This window comes from Ursus arctos, unplaced genomic scaffold (genome assembly GCF_023065955.2).
Source record: "Ursus arctos isolate Adak ecotype North America unplaced genomic scaffold, UrsArc2.0 scaffold_1, whole genome shotgun sequence".
Classification (NCBI taxonomy): Eukaryota; Metazoa; Chordata; class Mammalia; order Carnivora; family Ursidae; genus Ursus; species Ursus arctos.
Genome location: NW_026622763.1, coordinates 52,262,477 through 52,279,563, shown reverse-complemented (window position 1 = coordinate 52,279,563; position 17,087 = coordinate 52,262,477). Strand labels below are relative to the sequence as shown.

Genomic DNA, 17,087 nt, shown 5'->3' with positions numbered 1-17,087 from the left:
TTTTGCCCCCACATCAGGATTGCTATGCTCAGAATATAAGCACACTATCAATGAACCGTGAACGCAAACTAATAAACATAATTGGAGCTGATGCACTCGGGTTGCAATTTCATTTTCCCTTCATATGTTCTCCCAAGTTAGGAAGGCACAACAGGGGAACGTAGCAACCAATAGCCTCCACTCGCTGCATTTGTATTGCTAGATGAAGATGCTGGCTCTGCGGGCCCCTGAGGGGATCACATTTCTCTTTTGCCCATGTAGGAGTGTAGCAACAACTTAGTGGGGACATGCACTCCACACTTCCCGAGGGTTTTGCGGGACTGTGGCTCTTCTTACCGTGGTTGAGAACGCTGTCCTCCACCAGCACCTGCCACATGCCAACAGCCTGAGTCCGGGAGTGAACGCATGAAGTCTGCTGCAGCATCCAGTCCACCAGCTCGGTTCCCACACAGCATTGCCTAAGGAGAGGGGGACACAAAGAGTGGGAAGTCACCCCCCTGCAGATGAAGGCTGGGAGATGGCTTCTGAAAGACCTTCTTCCACCGTAAGAGGTGTCGCTGCCAACAAAGCACAGAATGGTGTGGCCTCCGGTTCTCAAACTTTTGTACAGACCAGTAAAACCACTCAGCTCATGAGGGAACCCTCCAAGCAATGAAATAGCATGACAGATTGCAGCTCCAGGGGAGACTAAAGGGCCACGAGATGGGGAGCATTATCTAGCAAGCTAATCCCAGGGCCAGAAACGCTTTTGCCCTGAGCAGGTCCCAGAAAATCTCAGTGTAAGATGAAGGCAAAACAAAATTCTGACTTCCTTCACCTGAGCCTTGTGAGGAATGAGTTAATGTTTGTGAGGCACTTGGAGGTGCTCCATGAAAGGCGCTGTATAAGTGCAAAATTATATAGCACTTTATATTTTCAAGTAATACTACTGATCTTCCTCAGAGGGGTGTTGGGAGAAACAAGCAATTAGCGATGCAAATCTCTTTGAAAAAAGTCCTATGTAATGAGCATCAGCTCTTCTGCAGAGCCTGTCATCCGAGGAGCTCCACACGCTTTCTGTAATAGTCACACATTCATCCCCAAGTTGCCCCTCTGTGGTAAGTCCGTCGGGATGGGCAAACTACATGTATTAGTTGGGAAACATATAATTATACACACATACACGAGGGAACACTGAGGTGGGGTGAGGGAGAAGGGCAGGTATTTGCGGCATGATGGTTCAAAGGTGGAAATCGAATCTCGAAGCCTTAGGAATGAATCCCATGGGACAGCGCAGGAGGTCACAGAGCAGCTGGGTCTGTGTCACTGGTGGCCTCCCCTTTCCTGCTAAGGATGGCACCATCTCTGGGGTCGAGCTCAGGGAGCTCCTCTCTAGTTTAAACTGGAGGAGGTTCCTGCTGCTGTGCACATTAGGAAGAAGTTTAGCCTGGGGGGGGGCGGTCATGAGATACAACACTGGGTCTGCTGGTTAGTTGCTATGTGAATGTGGCCATATCGTTTAAATTCTCTCGTTCTCAGCTTTCTCATCTGTAAAAAAACAAGAAGGAAAAGATGGCCTCTAAGGCCACTTCCAGTTCTAATATTCTAGGGACTATGAGATCTGTCCAAGCTCTTGGGATGCCCTGATTGAGGTCTGACCCTGGAATATTCCACAAGGAAGATGTACTAAGAAGGCCATCAGATTTCCAGGGCTGCTCTGAAAACAGTCTACACCCCCATAAAGAACTTCAATGAGCAAAGGAGGCACCTAGTTACTATTCATTCTGAACATATGACCTGTCAAAGCATGCCTCTTCTAATTTGAGAATTTCTTAATGGGAAAAGTCATATAAAAGAATAAAAAATTCCATGTGGCTTTTAATTCGATGATTATCTTTCCTAAAAGGAACTGAGATGATCCCAGAGCACCTGGGCCCTTGTACAGGGTATGCGAATCCTGCCATCAGAATACAGGACAAAGACACATAGCAGTGCCACTTGCAGCTGATGGGATCACTGGGTCTCCTCTCCATGAATGATCTTTAGTCACTTTAGAATCGACAGCAGACCTTAGCATGGTGATCACTGGGGATCATACTGCATGTGGGGAGACTTCAACACTAATACTGCAGCAATGACATAAGCGGGTGGGGAGCAGGAAGGAGAGGGAAATGGGAAGTACAAGGTGTGGAGCAAGGAACTCAAACTAGGATACTGAAAAGAGAAATCATCCCTTCGGCTTCCAGTTGAGTCCATGGGTTATTACCAACACATCATTAATTTGTGTAATAGGGTGTGGAACAGACACAACACCTAAAATGTTAGTACTATGGAGCAAGAAAGAGTTTATGGTTTCTGACTCCTGGTTTCCATTTTGTCACAAAGATGACATATTTTAATGGAATTTCCCTAATGCAAGTCAACACTTGGAAAAGCATAGTCACATCTTAAGTCAGGGAAAAAATAATAAAGACTTAGAAAAACGTCCTGCAGCCATATGAGATTTTGAGATTCACTTAATGAGTTAAAGTGTTCCAACTCTCTCTGGGACCACGTGACACATGATTTTTTTAAACCTTTACTTCTTTTAAAATTATAGCAGTGTGTAGAGACCACAGGATCCCTAAAGAAAGAACTTCCAGGGTTGAAGAGTTCCAAATGCAGTCATTCAAAATGGTAGTTAGTAAATATCAACATTAAAAGGGCTAGATGAACAATGTCTTAAGAAATGGAATGTGTCCTGTTGATAAGACTAAAGTGTTTCTCAAATCCCATCTCATTTCCAAAATTCTATCCAAGAAGAGGCCGGTTAATGTAACAAATATACTGTCAGTTTGGGTCTTGTAAACATATTCATGACAAGCACAGGCAGAACAGTGTTTGGTCGCATGGAGTACAGAAAAAGTGATCCAAAGAGGAAGACTCTGCCATGTTTTCCCATCTCTGTCCTTGGGAAAGAGACTGGGTCTTGAGGCATATGTACTTGAAGGTTTGCTATAGGGTGAATCAGGTCTAATTTTACAGGTTCTATCATAGTTGATAGTCACTAGAAAGATATATATCCTTCATGATAACTTTAAAATTTGTAATCTAGCTTTTCTTTGTGCCTTATGAATTTGATTCATGTGAATCAAATGGGTTTTGACTCATGCCAAGTCTGATGGGTTCTGAGGTCATGTCTAGGCTAAATGTGAGAGTTGAGTGATTGCTGAAAGAGGGTTATGAGGGTGATCCATGGGTGCAAAGAGAGAGTGAAGGCTTGTGTGCCATACATAGGCCATTCCAGTTCCTAAATCCTTGTTGAATTAAAAAAAAATCAAAAGCCAAAGATCAGACATGAATCTTCAGTTTACCTACCACTGTTCAGTCATCCCAGAAGATTCAACTAAATACTTTCTTAACTCCAGTGACAGCTATCATGAGTCCTTTTACTAAATGATTATAGATGTGATACAGAGTTGTATATTTCACTGTATGCACACTAGAACGAAATCCTGCAGTAGAAAATAAACTCTGTAAAGAACACTGTATAATCGCATTCGCTCCTGTATCCTTGGGACTTAGAACACAATAGCATCTGGTGCTCAGTAGGTACTTAATACAGTTGTGGAATGAATGAATGATAGAATGAATGAATGAATGAAAAGATCATTGCACTTGGAAATCAACCAAGGTTGGTTGGTTTAAATCCTGGCTCTGCCACCCACTAGACTTGTGACTTGGACAAGGAACACTATTTAATCTCTCTGAGCCTCAGTTTTATCATCTAAAAACTGGCCTACCACCTACCCAGCAGGGTTGTGGTAAGGATGAAATAGGATAATGTATGGAAAAATGGCCTGGCAGAGGCCTTCAAGTTCAAATAAATGCTCAGTAAATGTTAGCTCAATCTCATCTAAATCTAATAATTTCCTTAAAAAAACACCAGCAAACATAAATTAAAATTTGTTCATCACAATTAAACCAATGCCCAAGCAAATTAGTTTAGGAGTAACTGCTGGGAATAGTAAGGATAATTAAAGTTAAGCAGGGATCAAAGACAAGCTTAGATCTTCCAGAACCTGGAGGATTATAAAACAAGTTGCCCATGGATGGAAAACAAGAAAACACAAGTTTGTTCCAATTTCACTAGACACGAATCTGAGGAGGCCAGAGCCTTTAGGATTATTGCACATACCTGTATGTCTTTAGGTGGTATTTTCTATCTCTTATCATGTGAGGTGCTCGAGAGAGAATGGCATTTCGTAAAATTTTTCCAGCCCTGAGGATCTTCTCTGAAGGGACCTGGATTTTAATCAGGTAAAAGGAGAGAAAGAGGAAGAAGGAGAATTTATAGAAGGAAAACAAACCAGATGAATACTTAAATCACTTTCTGACTCTGGCTTGAACAAATGCAACTCATTCACACATTTACACTGTTCACTTGTCTGACATGTCACTGTTTTATTTAAGAACTGAAACACACTGAATACTTATTGTGTCTAGAAAATGTATCCGAGGTTTCCTGATGTGATGCTCTGACATATTGGCCACCTCCAGTGGTTACTTAAGAAGCTAGCTCTGACGGCTCATCAACCCACCTACATCCCATTACCTTGCTAATGGTGTTAGCAGGACGAAGAGGAACGTGAGGTTCAATGAGAGGTGTCTGAAAAATAAAATGTTAAGGCAAAAGAAAATTAAACAAAAAGTTCGCTAAAGAAAATTATGGGTTGGGGGATAATAAGAAACATCCATTTTTATAAAACTCAAAATAGAATTAAAAAAAACAAGAGATAAAATCTGCCTGAATAACTTGAATGCAGAGGCATTCAAAGGGCAAAATTAGACCTTCAATTTGCCAAAATTTAAATATAAATTATTAAAAATGAAAAAAACCAAACAGATAGGAATGATTAGATGTTTGCAGGCTTAATGAGAAGGGAATCAATATCTACTCAAAGCATAACAAACATCAGAGCAGAAGAAAAAGCGAAACAAGATAAACATGTAAGGAGATTAAAATGACCTATCTCAGAGGATAGGGATAGAGTATTGATTTAGAATGGAAATGAGCGATTGCATCCTCTGTCATGCAGTTAAAATTCTTTTTTCTGCAATTTGTACTTTAGGGAAAAAAAGTTTTAATTTTTAAATGATCCTTCTTGGTGTTTTTATGTATTCAAGTTCCTAGAACCCACTGGGACAGCTCGTGTACCATCTCTTTCATTTGCAAAGTGGTGTAGTTTTCAGGATTCCGTGACTGTCAGAACAGCTGTAGGATCTACATGAAGCTCCCACCATTTTCCACATTCTTCAGATGAAGCTGCTGAGTTGGGATCCCAGGAAAATCCCTTGGTACACAGCTACAGAGGTAAGTCCATTAGTCCTACCAAACCCCTCCCTCTAGTTCTCTGTAATATCTGGCAATGGCATTTCCAAAAGGCGGAGAAAGAGATGTGTGGTCAAAGATGGTGGTAGAACCATCAATACGTGGTTTATGCTACTTCCAGAAGACAGGAGATGATGGCAGATTTAGTTATGGGCTTGTGATAGGCAGAATAATGCACACCCCCCCCCCCCAGATGTCCATATCCTTATCTCCAGAAACTGTGACTACATTAGATTACATGACAAAAGGGACTCTGTAGATGTGATTAAGTGAAGGCTCAAAATAGATTATCCTGGTGTTTCCAGGTGGGTCCAGTGTGATCATATGCGCTCTTAAAAGATGGAAGAGGGAAGCAAAAGCATTATAACGAGAGAGACAGCAGCGTGAGTCAGACTTGGCCTGATTTTGATGTCTTTGCTGATGGAAGAAGCCAAGAACTAAGGAAGAAAGGCAGCCTCTAGAAGATGGAAAAGGCAAAGCAATATATGGATTTTCCCCTAGAACCTCCAGAAGGAATTGGCCGCCAACACCTTTATTTTTAACCCAGTGAGACCCATTTCAGACTTCTAACCTATAGCACTGTAGAATTACTAATTTGTGTTGTTTTAAGCCACTAAGCTTGTGGTAATTTGTTACAGCAGTAAAAAACAAACAAACAAACAAACAAGCCCTAATGCAGACATTATTACACTTCATACTAAAAACCCTACGTTTTGCAAATTCAAGCCATTACACTGAAAAGGAATTGGTAGGGGCTCCTGGGTGGCACAGCGGTTAAGCGTCTGCCTTCGGCTCAGGGCGTGATCCCGGCGTTATGGGATCGAGCCCCACCTCAGGCTCTTCCACTATGAGCCTGCTTCTTCCTCTCCCACTCCCCCTGCTTGTGTTCCCTCTCTCGCTGGCTGTCTCTATCTCTGTCGAATAAATAAATAAAATCTTTAAAAAAAAAAAAGGAATTGGTAGATTTTCCCTCTAGTCCTAATTAAAAAAATAGAATCAACGGAGGAAATAAAAGTCAATATTAATTTAAAATACTTTATGTACCTAAATACAAATATACATGTATAAATATATGCCTTCGTTTTTTATCAACCGCAAATTTCAGATGAGTTGCTGCTTTGATATTATAATAGAATTAAGGAAATGGGGGACAGAATACAAAGCTTTAAGAAAAGCATAGATGAGATGCAGTTTTACTTTGAACGACTGAAATCTCACTAACTTACTTAAACATTTCCATCACCTTCCTGGCATCAAGTAGACTTTTTTTTTCTCCTCTTGAAATCACTAGAGCACAGGTGTCAAGCAATATTATAGCATTTTAGCAGCACACTGTTTACAACCAGCATAGACCAAGGAATGTCAATCTGGTTCAATTCAATAGGAGCTTTAAACAGAGACTGACTTTGCCCCGAAATAGCCCACATTCCCTTAGGGCAGACCTTTAGCTGGGAAAGCGACCGTGCCCTGTGTTTGTACTACTCCTCAAAGAAGAGAGTCGTGTGATCCCAAGTCACCTGAAAAAATGTTCAAAAGTACCAGACCAGCATGCACGAGGGCCCTGGACATGTGTGTGGTTAAAACATGCTGATTATTTCCGAGCTGTGGGTTCCCAGTAGTCACGTATCCCACTTCTTTACATTATACGGGTTGGTTGACATGTCTAGGACTATGCCTGGTTATGTAAGTAAATTGTGGCAGTGTCTGGTTGTTCCTGAGGATAACAGAAACCCGTTTCTTCGTCTGGTCTTAGAAGAGAGAGGTGCAGGTATGTGTGGTCTAGAGTAGATGGATGTGGGATCAGCTGCTGAGGTGATCTTTTCTTTCCTAGGAAAAAGTTAACTTTCCTTTCAGTAGTATTTGAGAGGCTGGCTGCGAGAGAGGTCAAGAAGATGCCCTTGCTTGAGGATTACTGATGAATATTTATTCTTTGGTAGGTGCAATAAAACATTATTTGAGGACTGAATCTTTTCATTTGTTTCTACAGAAGTGGCTATATTTGAACAAAATGCTAAAAGTGGTCCCTAGGTTAGTTAATTTGTATAGTTCCCTTTTTGATTCCTTGGAACCCTCAAAAGAAAGTATTACGAAAGCAAGGGAAGCATCAGGCTTCAACCAGAATTGTTCCTTTGATTTGCAACTTCTAAAGAGGTAAAATGTACGCAAGGTTGCCATTCAGCCTGGTAATCCTAGTACCGGTTCCAGGACCCAGAGGCTGTTTAATCTGTTGAAAGGCAGTGTTCTCAGAACCTTTTCTGGCTCAAAGATTGTAGGTTTAGGGGTAACACAATGAATGGATGCTTTGAGAAGGGGACAGTCCTTTCATTTAAATAAAACCTCCGAGGAACCCATGCAGGGTGAAAGCAGGGAAAGTTTTATTTTGGGGGAATAAAAATTTGTCTTTGAAAGGGGACACTATACCCAGTTCAGCGAGAATCCATATTCTATGCCTAGCAGCCAGAGGTGGTGAGACAGAGGGCATCCGTGACAGGCAGTCCAGGTCCCTGAGAAACAAAATCTCTGGCCAGTGCTTTCAGGGACCCCTCCATTATGAGTGTGGCTTTATTGCTTTTGGATCCGCTTACTTCCTTTTTGGTTTCCCTTGACTTTCAAGTAAAGTTCCTTTTAAGAATTTCACCTTAGCTGTGCTTTAGAGAAACGAGGAAAGGAATTTCATTTTACAAATGATTAGGTTAAATAGGAGAGGGAAAGAAACAGCATGGTAATATTAGTGAGAATCAAAACAAGGAAAGCAGCTCTAAAGGCAAGACCAAGCATTTCCTATGTCGAGCCTTTTACACCTGTCGTCCGCACATGCACCTCTCCCTGTGCTATCTCACTTTTCCTCGAGAACACGAACGCCAGAGACACATAGGGACTGGGCTCACTCAGCTACTACCTGGAAGATCTGGGGGTGGAATCCAGCTCTACCCCACTCCCGTGTCTATGCTGCAGGTACAATGACCCCATCCCACCTGCACTTTTCTTCGAGAGACATCTTTGTTCACCCTTTGAAGAGTTAATGTTCTGCTTGATTCAAGCCCATTGAGAAAAGCGCAGGTACGACACTTGACCTTATGAGTTTTTAGCAATAAGTATTCACAGTGACCCACTGAGAGGACACATTAGCATTAATGCATCATGCTTGGTCTGAGTTAACTTTTTAAAAAGCATGTTTGTGACAATAAAACATTTGGCATTGAGGAGCTGTCCTACCAGGGCTAGGACAAATATACCAAGGACATGCATAGCAGTCAAAGGGTAAGCAGGATAATGAAACCACTCAGGATCTCCCACAGAGGGAATTCGATGCTGGGAACTGGTTTTATGGATGGTGGAGGAGCTGCGAAGACCAACAGGTGACTGTGAAGCCAAAACCAGATGTCAGCAAAGCAGGAAGCCTTCTGGTGGGGGGACAGAGGGACCAGAGCCTGAGTTGGGCATCCTGGTGGAATCTGGCACCCTGGGGTCCCCCATGTCTCAGAGGGAGAGCCACTGCTAGAGATGCTGCCCTCCCTCCCAATGGCAAGAGGGAGGCAAGACCCCTCCTGCCTTCAATCTCCCTCCAGCCAGAAGCCAGAGAAAGAAGGAAAAGAATTTCATTTACAAATGATTAGGTGACACAGAAGAGGGAAACAAGTAGCACGGTGCTATTAGCGAGATGATCAAAGCAAGAAAACCAGCCTTAAAAGCAGTCATGGCCAGAGGAGCCTGGGAAACCCTCTCGGCAGAAGCTGCTCTTCTTGTGATGCACAGATGAGTGCAGGAAGGGCAAGAACTGCTGGCAGGACACACAGACCCAGGATGCGCAGAGCAGGGTGGTGGCAGTGGCCACGGAGTGGGGACAGGGAATCACCCTTTCGCGATTCCACATCCTCCCAGGCACTCTTCCTGTCGGACCACAGGCAAAGAAGGTGGACAGTGAGCTAGCAGGCTGAGGCTTCGTTAATGCCTCCTTGGTCTGTTTCCTAGGCTGCCCGATGTTTTGTCCTATAGCCAGAAAACACACATCACAAATAAGCCCTAAAAGGAACAGACTCCTCTCCGAGTAAACTGCATACATTTCAACACATCAATCATGTGTTGAGGATAAAAATTCTTCTTCCCCACCTGGGCATGAGGGAATCCAAATTGGTCTGTAAAAATATGATCCTAAAAAGCTAGGCAGAGAGAACAGATAAAGACAGAGGTATTCAGCTTTCTCTCTGCTTTTCTTGGCTTTCTCCACCAAAGACTTCCCTCAGGATTGACCGTAATTGGTTTTTGTTTGTTTCTGGAGAGGGAATGCATTCTACTGCTTTTTATTATATTTATATTACTACTGAAAAGGAGAAACAGTAAGGGAAAATATTCCTTTTGGCACCAGAGCCAATTCAGAAATACTAATCAGGTGATGAAAAATAGGAATTTAGCCTCCATTACAAAATGCACAATAACTCCCCAGTAGATTATAATGAGGTATAAGGCACGGTAATAGGTCTTCTGAAAAACCATATTCAGGCCCTTTTGAAAGGGGGTAATTCATTTTACTCGAGTGTTTGCTCACAGAAGCCTTTTGCAAGGCACAACATTTTAAGCCAAGAGTTAAGAATAACAAGCTAGATTGGGACACGAAGCTCATGGCAAACTCTGGCAACCCAGCACAGTAAAAAGTCGCATAAGTCTATGTCCAGCTTAATGCAAGTATTTACTGAAGGTGTGTTGTGTGCAGAGCAACAATAGGCTAAAGGAGGGGCTGGTGAACTACCGGGTTTGAACGAGCTCTTGATCTTGATGGGAAGAGAAACTTCAGTGGGTTGAACAATGAGGGAGGCAACAGGAGTCAATGAATAAAAGCAAAGACATTCTGGATTTCAAATTCCTCCTTTCCAATTTCAAGTGGGAAATTTCCAGGAGCTAGGGAAAATAATATTCAACTTTTTAGTGGAAACGATATACTCTTAGGAGTTACATTCCTTGGCATTTCAGAATAATACAACTAAGACCCCTTAGAAATGTACGTCTCGTTCTTGTAATAATTAGCATCTGTGTCAGCACTCTTTGGCTGACTAGACGAAATTAAAGAAGGGACTAAGTCAGACTTATAAACAGATTTCACCACTCTGAAATAACTACGTAAGTTTTTCCACTTGTTGAATAATGGAAAAATCATCTATAGAGCTCTTTGGCTTCCATCTATAGCCCTCTTTTTTTTTTTTTTCTTTTTCAAGTCTTTCTTAAAGTTCTTAGTTTAAAACTGGGTTATAGATTTCCAGTTTCAGCTTCCACATGTACAAAGGTTGAAAGTTGCTACTCCTGTCCCTATAACAAGAAAAAGCTAAACAAGGTGAAAATGACTTTTGTGGGGCCCGTCAGAGAACAGAGATCACAGGGCAAACTGCTGCCCCCAAATCTGGGGAGATAAGGGAATCCAGGGTCAAACTTGAGATTTGCCCACCTGGAACAGAAGTCACAGACTGGCAGGAATCCTCAAATGATGTTCAGTTAAGAGAAGCTTTAGACTGATGTGGCTCTAATGCCACAGCTGCCTGCTTACATACGCAAACCACAATCTATGCCTACCAATGCCTCACGGTGGCAAGGGTGAAACCGAGGCACAAGCAAGCAAACAGCCAACTAGGTTTGGAGCCACAGTGAGTCAATAACTTCCTTACTTTGCTTCCACCTTTTCTGTATCAAAGTATCTCCCTGAGATCCTGTCAGTGAAGCGCTCCTGACCACTGTTTGGTGCTGCCAGATACAAATCAATTTTTGCTCAAAAAAACCCTTTTAGTATGCCTCAGTTTATGTTTTAAGAATGGTAATTTTGATGAATTGCTGAAGTGACTTGAGAGTGAGAAACTCCTGGGGTGGGCAATCTTAGGTGGGCCCCCACACTTTTGTGGGTTTTACCTCCTGGAACTCCACTAGGTTCTCTCCGTGAAGAGCCAGAAAAGATCTCCTAGGGTCTCTGGCAGGAGAAGGGCAGAGAGTGGGCTGTGAAATACACCCAAGCATTCTCCATAACAAAGGCCTACTCTCCAGGGAGAAGACTTTACTAGAGTCTTATCTCAGCTGGGGGAGGGCATTGCTCTGACTCTAGCCCCCTCTAGGCTTCCTCTCTTACCTAAAGAGGAAAGAGAAGCTATGAAACAGCTGTGACGGTCACAGTGCAGGGACACAGACCTACTAAATGACTGAGACTTAATGATAACATTACAGGACACTCCTCTTCCCCCACAGAACCCCAACATACCAGTATAAAAACAGTGGATCACAGCCAAAGGAGTTCTGACATGCAGACTCTACCTAAGGAGGGAGTTCTTGGGGAAGCCCAAACACAACAGAGACAAAAACTAGAGGAATTTGAAGACTTTGGCATCTATAGCTACAGCAAACATTAAACAATGCCCAGCCCCTAGCTAGATTAACATAAAACCTCACAGTAAGACCTATTTATCTCAGTTCCTATTACTCAGTATATTACATCTGTCTTTCAACCAAAAATTACAAGGCATACTTAAGGCAAGGAAAAACAGTCTGAAGAGACAAGGTAAGAATCAGAGCCAGACTCAAATATGACACAGGTTTTAGAATTGTCAAACAGAAAGTTTAAATTAACTATGACTAATACATTAACAATAGAATTGTATTCCATTAATTATGCTAAGAAGAAAAGTAGACCATATGCAATAGTGGATTGGGTTATATAAACAGAGAGATAGAAACTCCAAGAAAGAAACGTCTTCCTTCCTGCTTCCTCTGTTGACCAGCACAGAGAAAGCAGAGCAGAAAGGGGCAGGTGTGGGAGAAGGCACACTACACCTCTCTACTCACTAGTCACATTTCTTCAGAGACTAGATGTCAACAAAAGCTAGAAGTTTTAATGAATCCAGTAAGTTATTTTGTAGATATTGACAAACCGATATTAAAGTTCATGTGGAGGGGCGCCTGGGTGGCTCAGTCATTAGGCGTCTGCCTTCGGCTCAGGGCGTGATCCCGGTGTTCTGGGATCAAGCCCCACATCAGGCTCCTCTGCTGGGAGCCTGCTTCTTCCTCTCCCACTCCCCCTGCTTGTGTTCCCTCTCTCGCTGGCTGTCTCTCTCTGTCAAATAAATAAAATCTTAAAAAAAAAAAAAAGTTCATGTGGGAAGGCAAAAGACCCAGAATAGCCAACACAATATTGAAGAAGAGGAACAAAAGTTGGAGGACTGACACTGTCTGACCTTTAAGATTTACTATAAAGCTACAGTAATCAAGATAGTGTGGTGTTAGCAAAACAATAGACAAATAGCTCAGTGGAAAGAGTAGTTAGCTCAGAAATAGATCTACATAAATAGAGTCAACTGATCTTTGACAAAGGAGCAAAGGCAATACAATGGAGCAAAGGCAGTCTTTTCAACAAATGGTGCTGGAACAACTGGACATTCACATGCAAAAACAAAAGAATATAGACCTTAGACCCTACACAAAAAGTAACTCAAAATGGATCACAGATCTAAACGTAAAATGCAAAACTATAAACCTCCCAGAAGGCAACACAGGAGAAAACCTAGGTGACCTCGGGTATGGTGATGACTTTTTGGATACACCAAAGGCACAACAATGAAAAAAATAATTGATAAACTGGCTTCATTAAAATTAAAAACTTTTGCACTGTGAAAGACAATGTCGAGAATGAGAAGACAAGCCTCAGACTGGGAGAAATATTTGCAAAAGACATATCTGATAAAGGACTATAATCCAAAATACACAAAGAACTCTTAAAACTGAACAGTAAGAAAACAACCTGATTTAAGAATGTACCGAAGACTTAAACAGAAACCTCACCAAAAGATACAGATAGCAAATAGGCTTAAGAAAAGATGTTCCTCATCATATGTCATCAAGGAAATGCAAATTAAAACAACAATGGGTCACCACTACATACCTATTAGAATGGACAAAATCCAGAACACTGACAAGACCAAATGCCAGCAAGGATATGGAGCAACAGGAACTCTCATGCTCTGCTGTGGGAATGCAAAATGGTGTAGCCGCTTTGAAAGGCTTTGAAAGCCACTTCGAAAGTTTGGCATTTTCTTACAAAACTAAACATACACTTGTCATGTGATCTAGCAGTCGTGCTCCTTGGTAATTACCCAAAGGAATTGAAAGCTAATGTCCACACTCAAAAAAAGTGAAATAAGCCATCTGAAAGGACTATATATTATTCCAACTATCTGACGTTCTGGAAAAGGCAAAACTATGGAGATTATGTTAAAAATATCAGGAGTGACTGACTTTCCCAGTGGATAGAGCATGCAATTCTTGATCCCTGCGTGTTGTGAGTTCAAGCCCCACGTTGGACATAGAGATTAAAAAAAAAAAAAAAAAATCGGTGTTGTCAGGGATTGGGGGAGGGATGATAGGCAAACACAGAGGATTTTAGGGCAGTGAAAATTCTTTGTATGATACCGTAAGGATAGATATAGGTTATTATATATCTGTATATCTGTATATATCTATGGGTTCAAACCCATTAGAATGGTACAACACCAAGAGTGAACCATAATACATGCTATGGATTTTGGGTGGTTATGATGTATCAGTGCAGGTTCATCAGTTACAACAAATGTACCACTCTGGTGGGGAATGTTGGTAACAGGGGAGGTTACACAGGTGTAGAGGCAGAGGACATATGCTAAATTTCTGTGCCTTTTCCTCAATTCTTCTGTGAACCTTAAGATGCTCTAAAAATAAGGTCTCAATATAAAAAATTGACAAGACTAATCCATAATAACTGAAATAATAGTTTTAGGGACGAAAGAAACAAAATAATTTATGGATTAAGACTGAGGTATTTTTATGGTTGCCAAGTACCAGTAAGAAAGAAAGTATTCCACTCAACAGTTAAGAGTGGTTATTGGAGAGAGGGGGTTATTTCACGTGTATATCTCACTGAGTTGAGACTCCTCAATCCAACCAAATCAATATGCATATTCATGTTTTTAAAAAGTGGCTTTTAAATTGTGGGAAAGTGAAGTCTATAGTTTAGCCTCAGGTTATAGTCTATTTGGTCAGGTTTATAGATCAGAAGAGACTTCAAGTGTACTGAAGGCTGCTTGGTGAGTCCATGAAACTGGAACAAAGAAGTGCCTACAGGAAAAGGTTGCCCAGATGCTTGCTTATGTTAACTGGTCTGGGAGTGCTATTTTCTAGCAGGTGCTAGCAGATGGTTTAAGTCTCTCCAGCATATCCTAATGCAATGTGGCAAGATGACATGTTTTTAGAATGATTCTGTCAAGCCCTAATCTACAATAAAGATTGTTTCTAATTTCTTCTAGTAGTGGGAGAGAACCTCAATTAGTTACTAATCTTTCTTTTCACGTATAGGATCTTCTGAGTGTTTGCTTTCTAGGAGGTGTGTCTTCATGTCTATTAAATACTCGTAAGCCAGGTATTTGGAGGCAAAAAATGAAATGCTAACATTCTGGAGAGGTACCCATTTTTATCAGTTGGAATTGTTCTCTTTGAGATCATACAGGAAGTGGTTCATTTTTTTCCTTATGAATTGACCTGATTAGGCACAGATTTTCTTATAGTGATAACACCAATATATTACTAGTAAATCTTCATTTCAGTAATCGGAGCAAAGAGACACAAAATAAGTCAACCGTAATATTCCACAGAGGTCACTGTCCACTGTGGCCTGTTTACCCTCACAACTGTGATTTTCATGAAAATATATAAACTTATGGGTTATTACACTTGCTTTTCCTCCTCTTTCTACAAATTTAAGCCTTGTTCATCATTTCCCCTCTCTTCCATTACAAGAAATTCTGTCAATGAAGTCAGAATTAAGCACTGCCTAGCTGCCTATTCCAAATTTGGGAATAGAATGTTGAGCACTTTTGGGAAACAAAGTGAATGTAAGATTTAGAGACATGGTTCAATTCCCAGAAGTTTTATGGGATTAGTGCTCATTAATAAAAGATTTAGAACACCCTGACATTCCTTTTTATAACCTCAACTTTAAATCTGGGTATGGTGTGTACCAGAAGTTAACATTTATTTAATAGTTTAAAATAGAATGAATATAGGGGTGCCTGGGTGGCTCAGTTGGTTAAGCATCTGACTCTTGATTTTGGCTCAAATCATGATCTCAGGGTTGTGAGATCAAGCCCAGCATTGGACTCCACGCTGGGTGTGGAACCTGCCTAAGGTTCCCTCACTCCCTCTCCCTCTGCCCCTCCCCACCCCTAAAAAAAAGAGGGTGATATAGAAACACTATGGTTGAAACTCTACTTTCCCTGAAGCCAGGGGATCAAGATCTTGCTGGGTACAGTTCAAAAGCCGGAGAAAAGTTTGCATAACACATTTTAGAAAAATCTCTTGTGCTGAAGATGTTCAATTAATTGACCCACACAAGCCAATATAAATATATATTCTGTCCCCTACTCCTCTTCCACACAAATGGTATACAGATTGGCCTGACCCTGCTCTTTTTCACTTAATGTGTCTTAAAGATCTTTTCATATCAGAACATAAAAAGCTACCTCACCCCCCCCCTTTTTTTGGTGTTCCTACATGCACTTTTGGGTATGCCATTGCACACATATGATAGACAATTTATTTAACAATCATCTATTGATAAACACATAGCATTGTTAGCCTGAATCTACTGTATGCATAATGAAGGATAAAGCACATAAGAAATTATGACATATCTAAATTTATCATCCCTGTGTCCTTGAAAACCCAGAATTCTCACTGTGGAAGAAAAGAGATATATTAGGCTTCAAAATAATGACCAAACCAATAACATGAACATCTTGAGTTTGGAAATCAGGTCTTCTTGGGAGAAATGGCTGATTCCTGGGGCAGGGAATGTGTAAGATGAGGTTGGCACATATTGTCATGCTCTGCCGTCCTGTAGTACACAGCATCCCCGCCCCACATCTGGCACTCTTTGGGCCTCTTTCTACAAGTGTGGCACTTACCACACTTGGCATTTTATATACTTGTTTCTGGTCTGTCTTCTCCACTGAAATGTTAGCTCCATAAGGACAAGAACTTGGTTTTGCTCACTGTTCTCTCCCCCAGCTCTTGGCAGCTACTCGACAAGTATTTATCTAATGAATGGAAGAATTTTTTCATTGATTCATTCTTTCCAGCAGATTTTGCTTGTAGGTGAGTGAAGAGAAAACTCTGTGAGAGATGGGAAGGGGTAATTTATGTTCAGGTGGGGGGGGGTTGCGAGGAGTTGGTAAGGAATAAATTATGTATTCAGGTATATGAAGGAGTGTTGAGAAGAAAATGACTGGCTGCTTCCTTTGCCACTGTGGCATGAAGAAGTGGTTTCAAGGACTTGCAGTTGAGTAGAAACTTCTTGATGGAGAGGACTATTAAGTTATGCCTCTCTCCCCCTGCCTTTAGTTTTTTCAACAGGCTGGGTTCTGTGTCTGATAAAATGAGGATAAAAATCAGTGCTTCTCAAATTTTAATATCTGTATGAATCACATGGGGGTCTCATTAAAATAGAGACTTTAATTCCATTGGTCTGGGGTGTGACCTGAAATTCTCCATTTCTGCCAAATGATGTTGATGCTGCCGGGCTGCGAACCACACTTAGAGCATCTGGGAATTAGATGACTACTAGTAGCACCCTTTGAATCCATAATGTCATAATCCCTTATAAAATGTTATGAGTGCTTCTTGAAGATTGGATCTAGTTGATGCAATCATGAGGTCATCACCCTGACAACATTTATATTAC

General features: G+C 41.4%; 1 protein-coding gene across 10 annotated transcripts in view; it reads right to left on the bottom strand.

The window, feature by feature from the left end:
• RAPGEF4 (Rap guanine nucleotide exchange factor 4) overlaps positions 1-17,087 on the bottom strand; it is a 273,452-nt gene that overhangs the window by 78,257 nt on the left and 178,108 nt on the right. For all 10 annotated transcript variants that reach the window (XR_008961468.1, XM_026492545.4, XM_057318641.1 and 7 more), the window contains 3 exons: positions 4,574-4,627; positions 4,157-4,263; positions 337-458 (listed from right to left, as the gene is read on the bottom strand). Coding sequence is in view for 9 of the 10 variants with exons in the window: in XM_026492545.4 (XP_026348330.2) it covers positions 337-458; positions 4,157-4,263; positions 4,574-4,627 (283 nt within the window). In the remaining variant the exon portion in view is untranslated. The remainder of the gene's footprint in view (positions 1-336; positions 459-4,156; positions 4,264-4,573; positions 4,628-17,087) is intronic.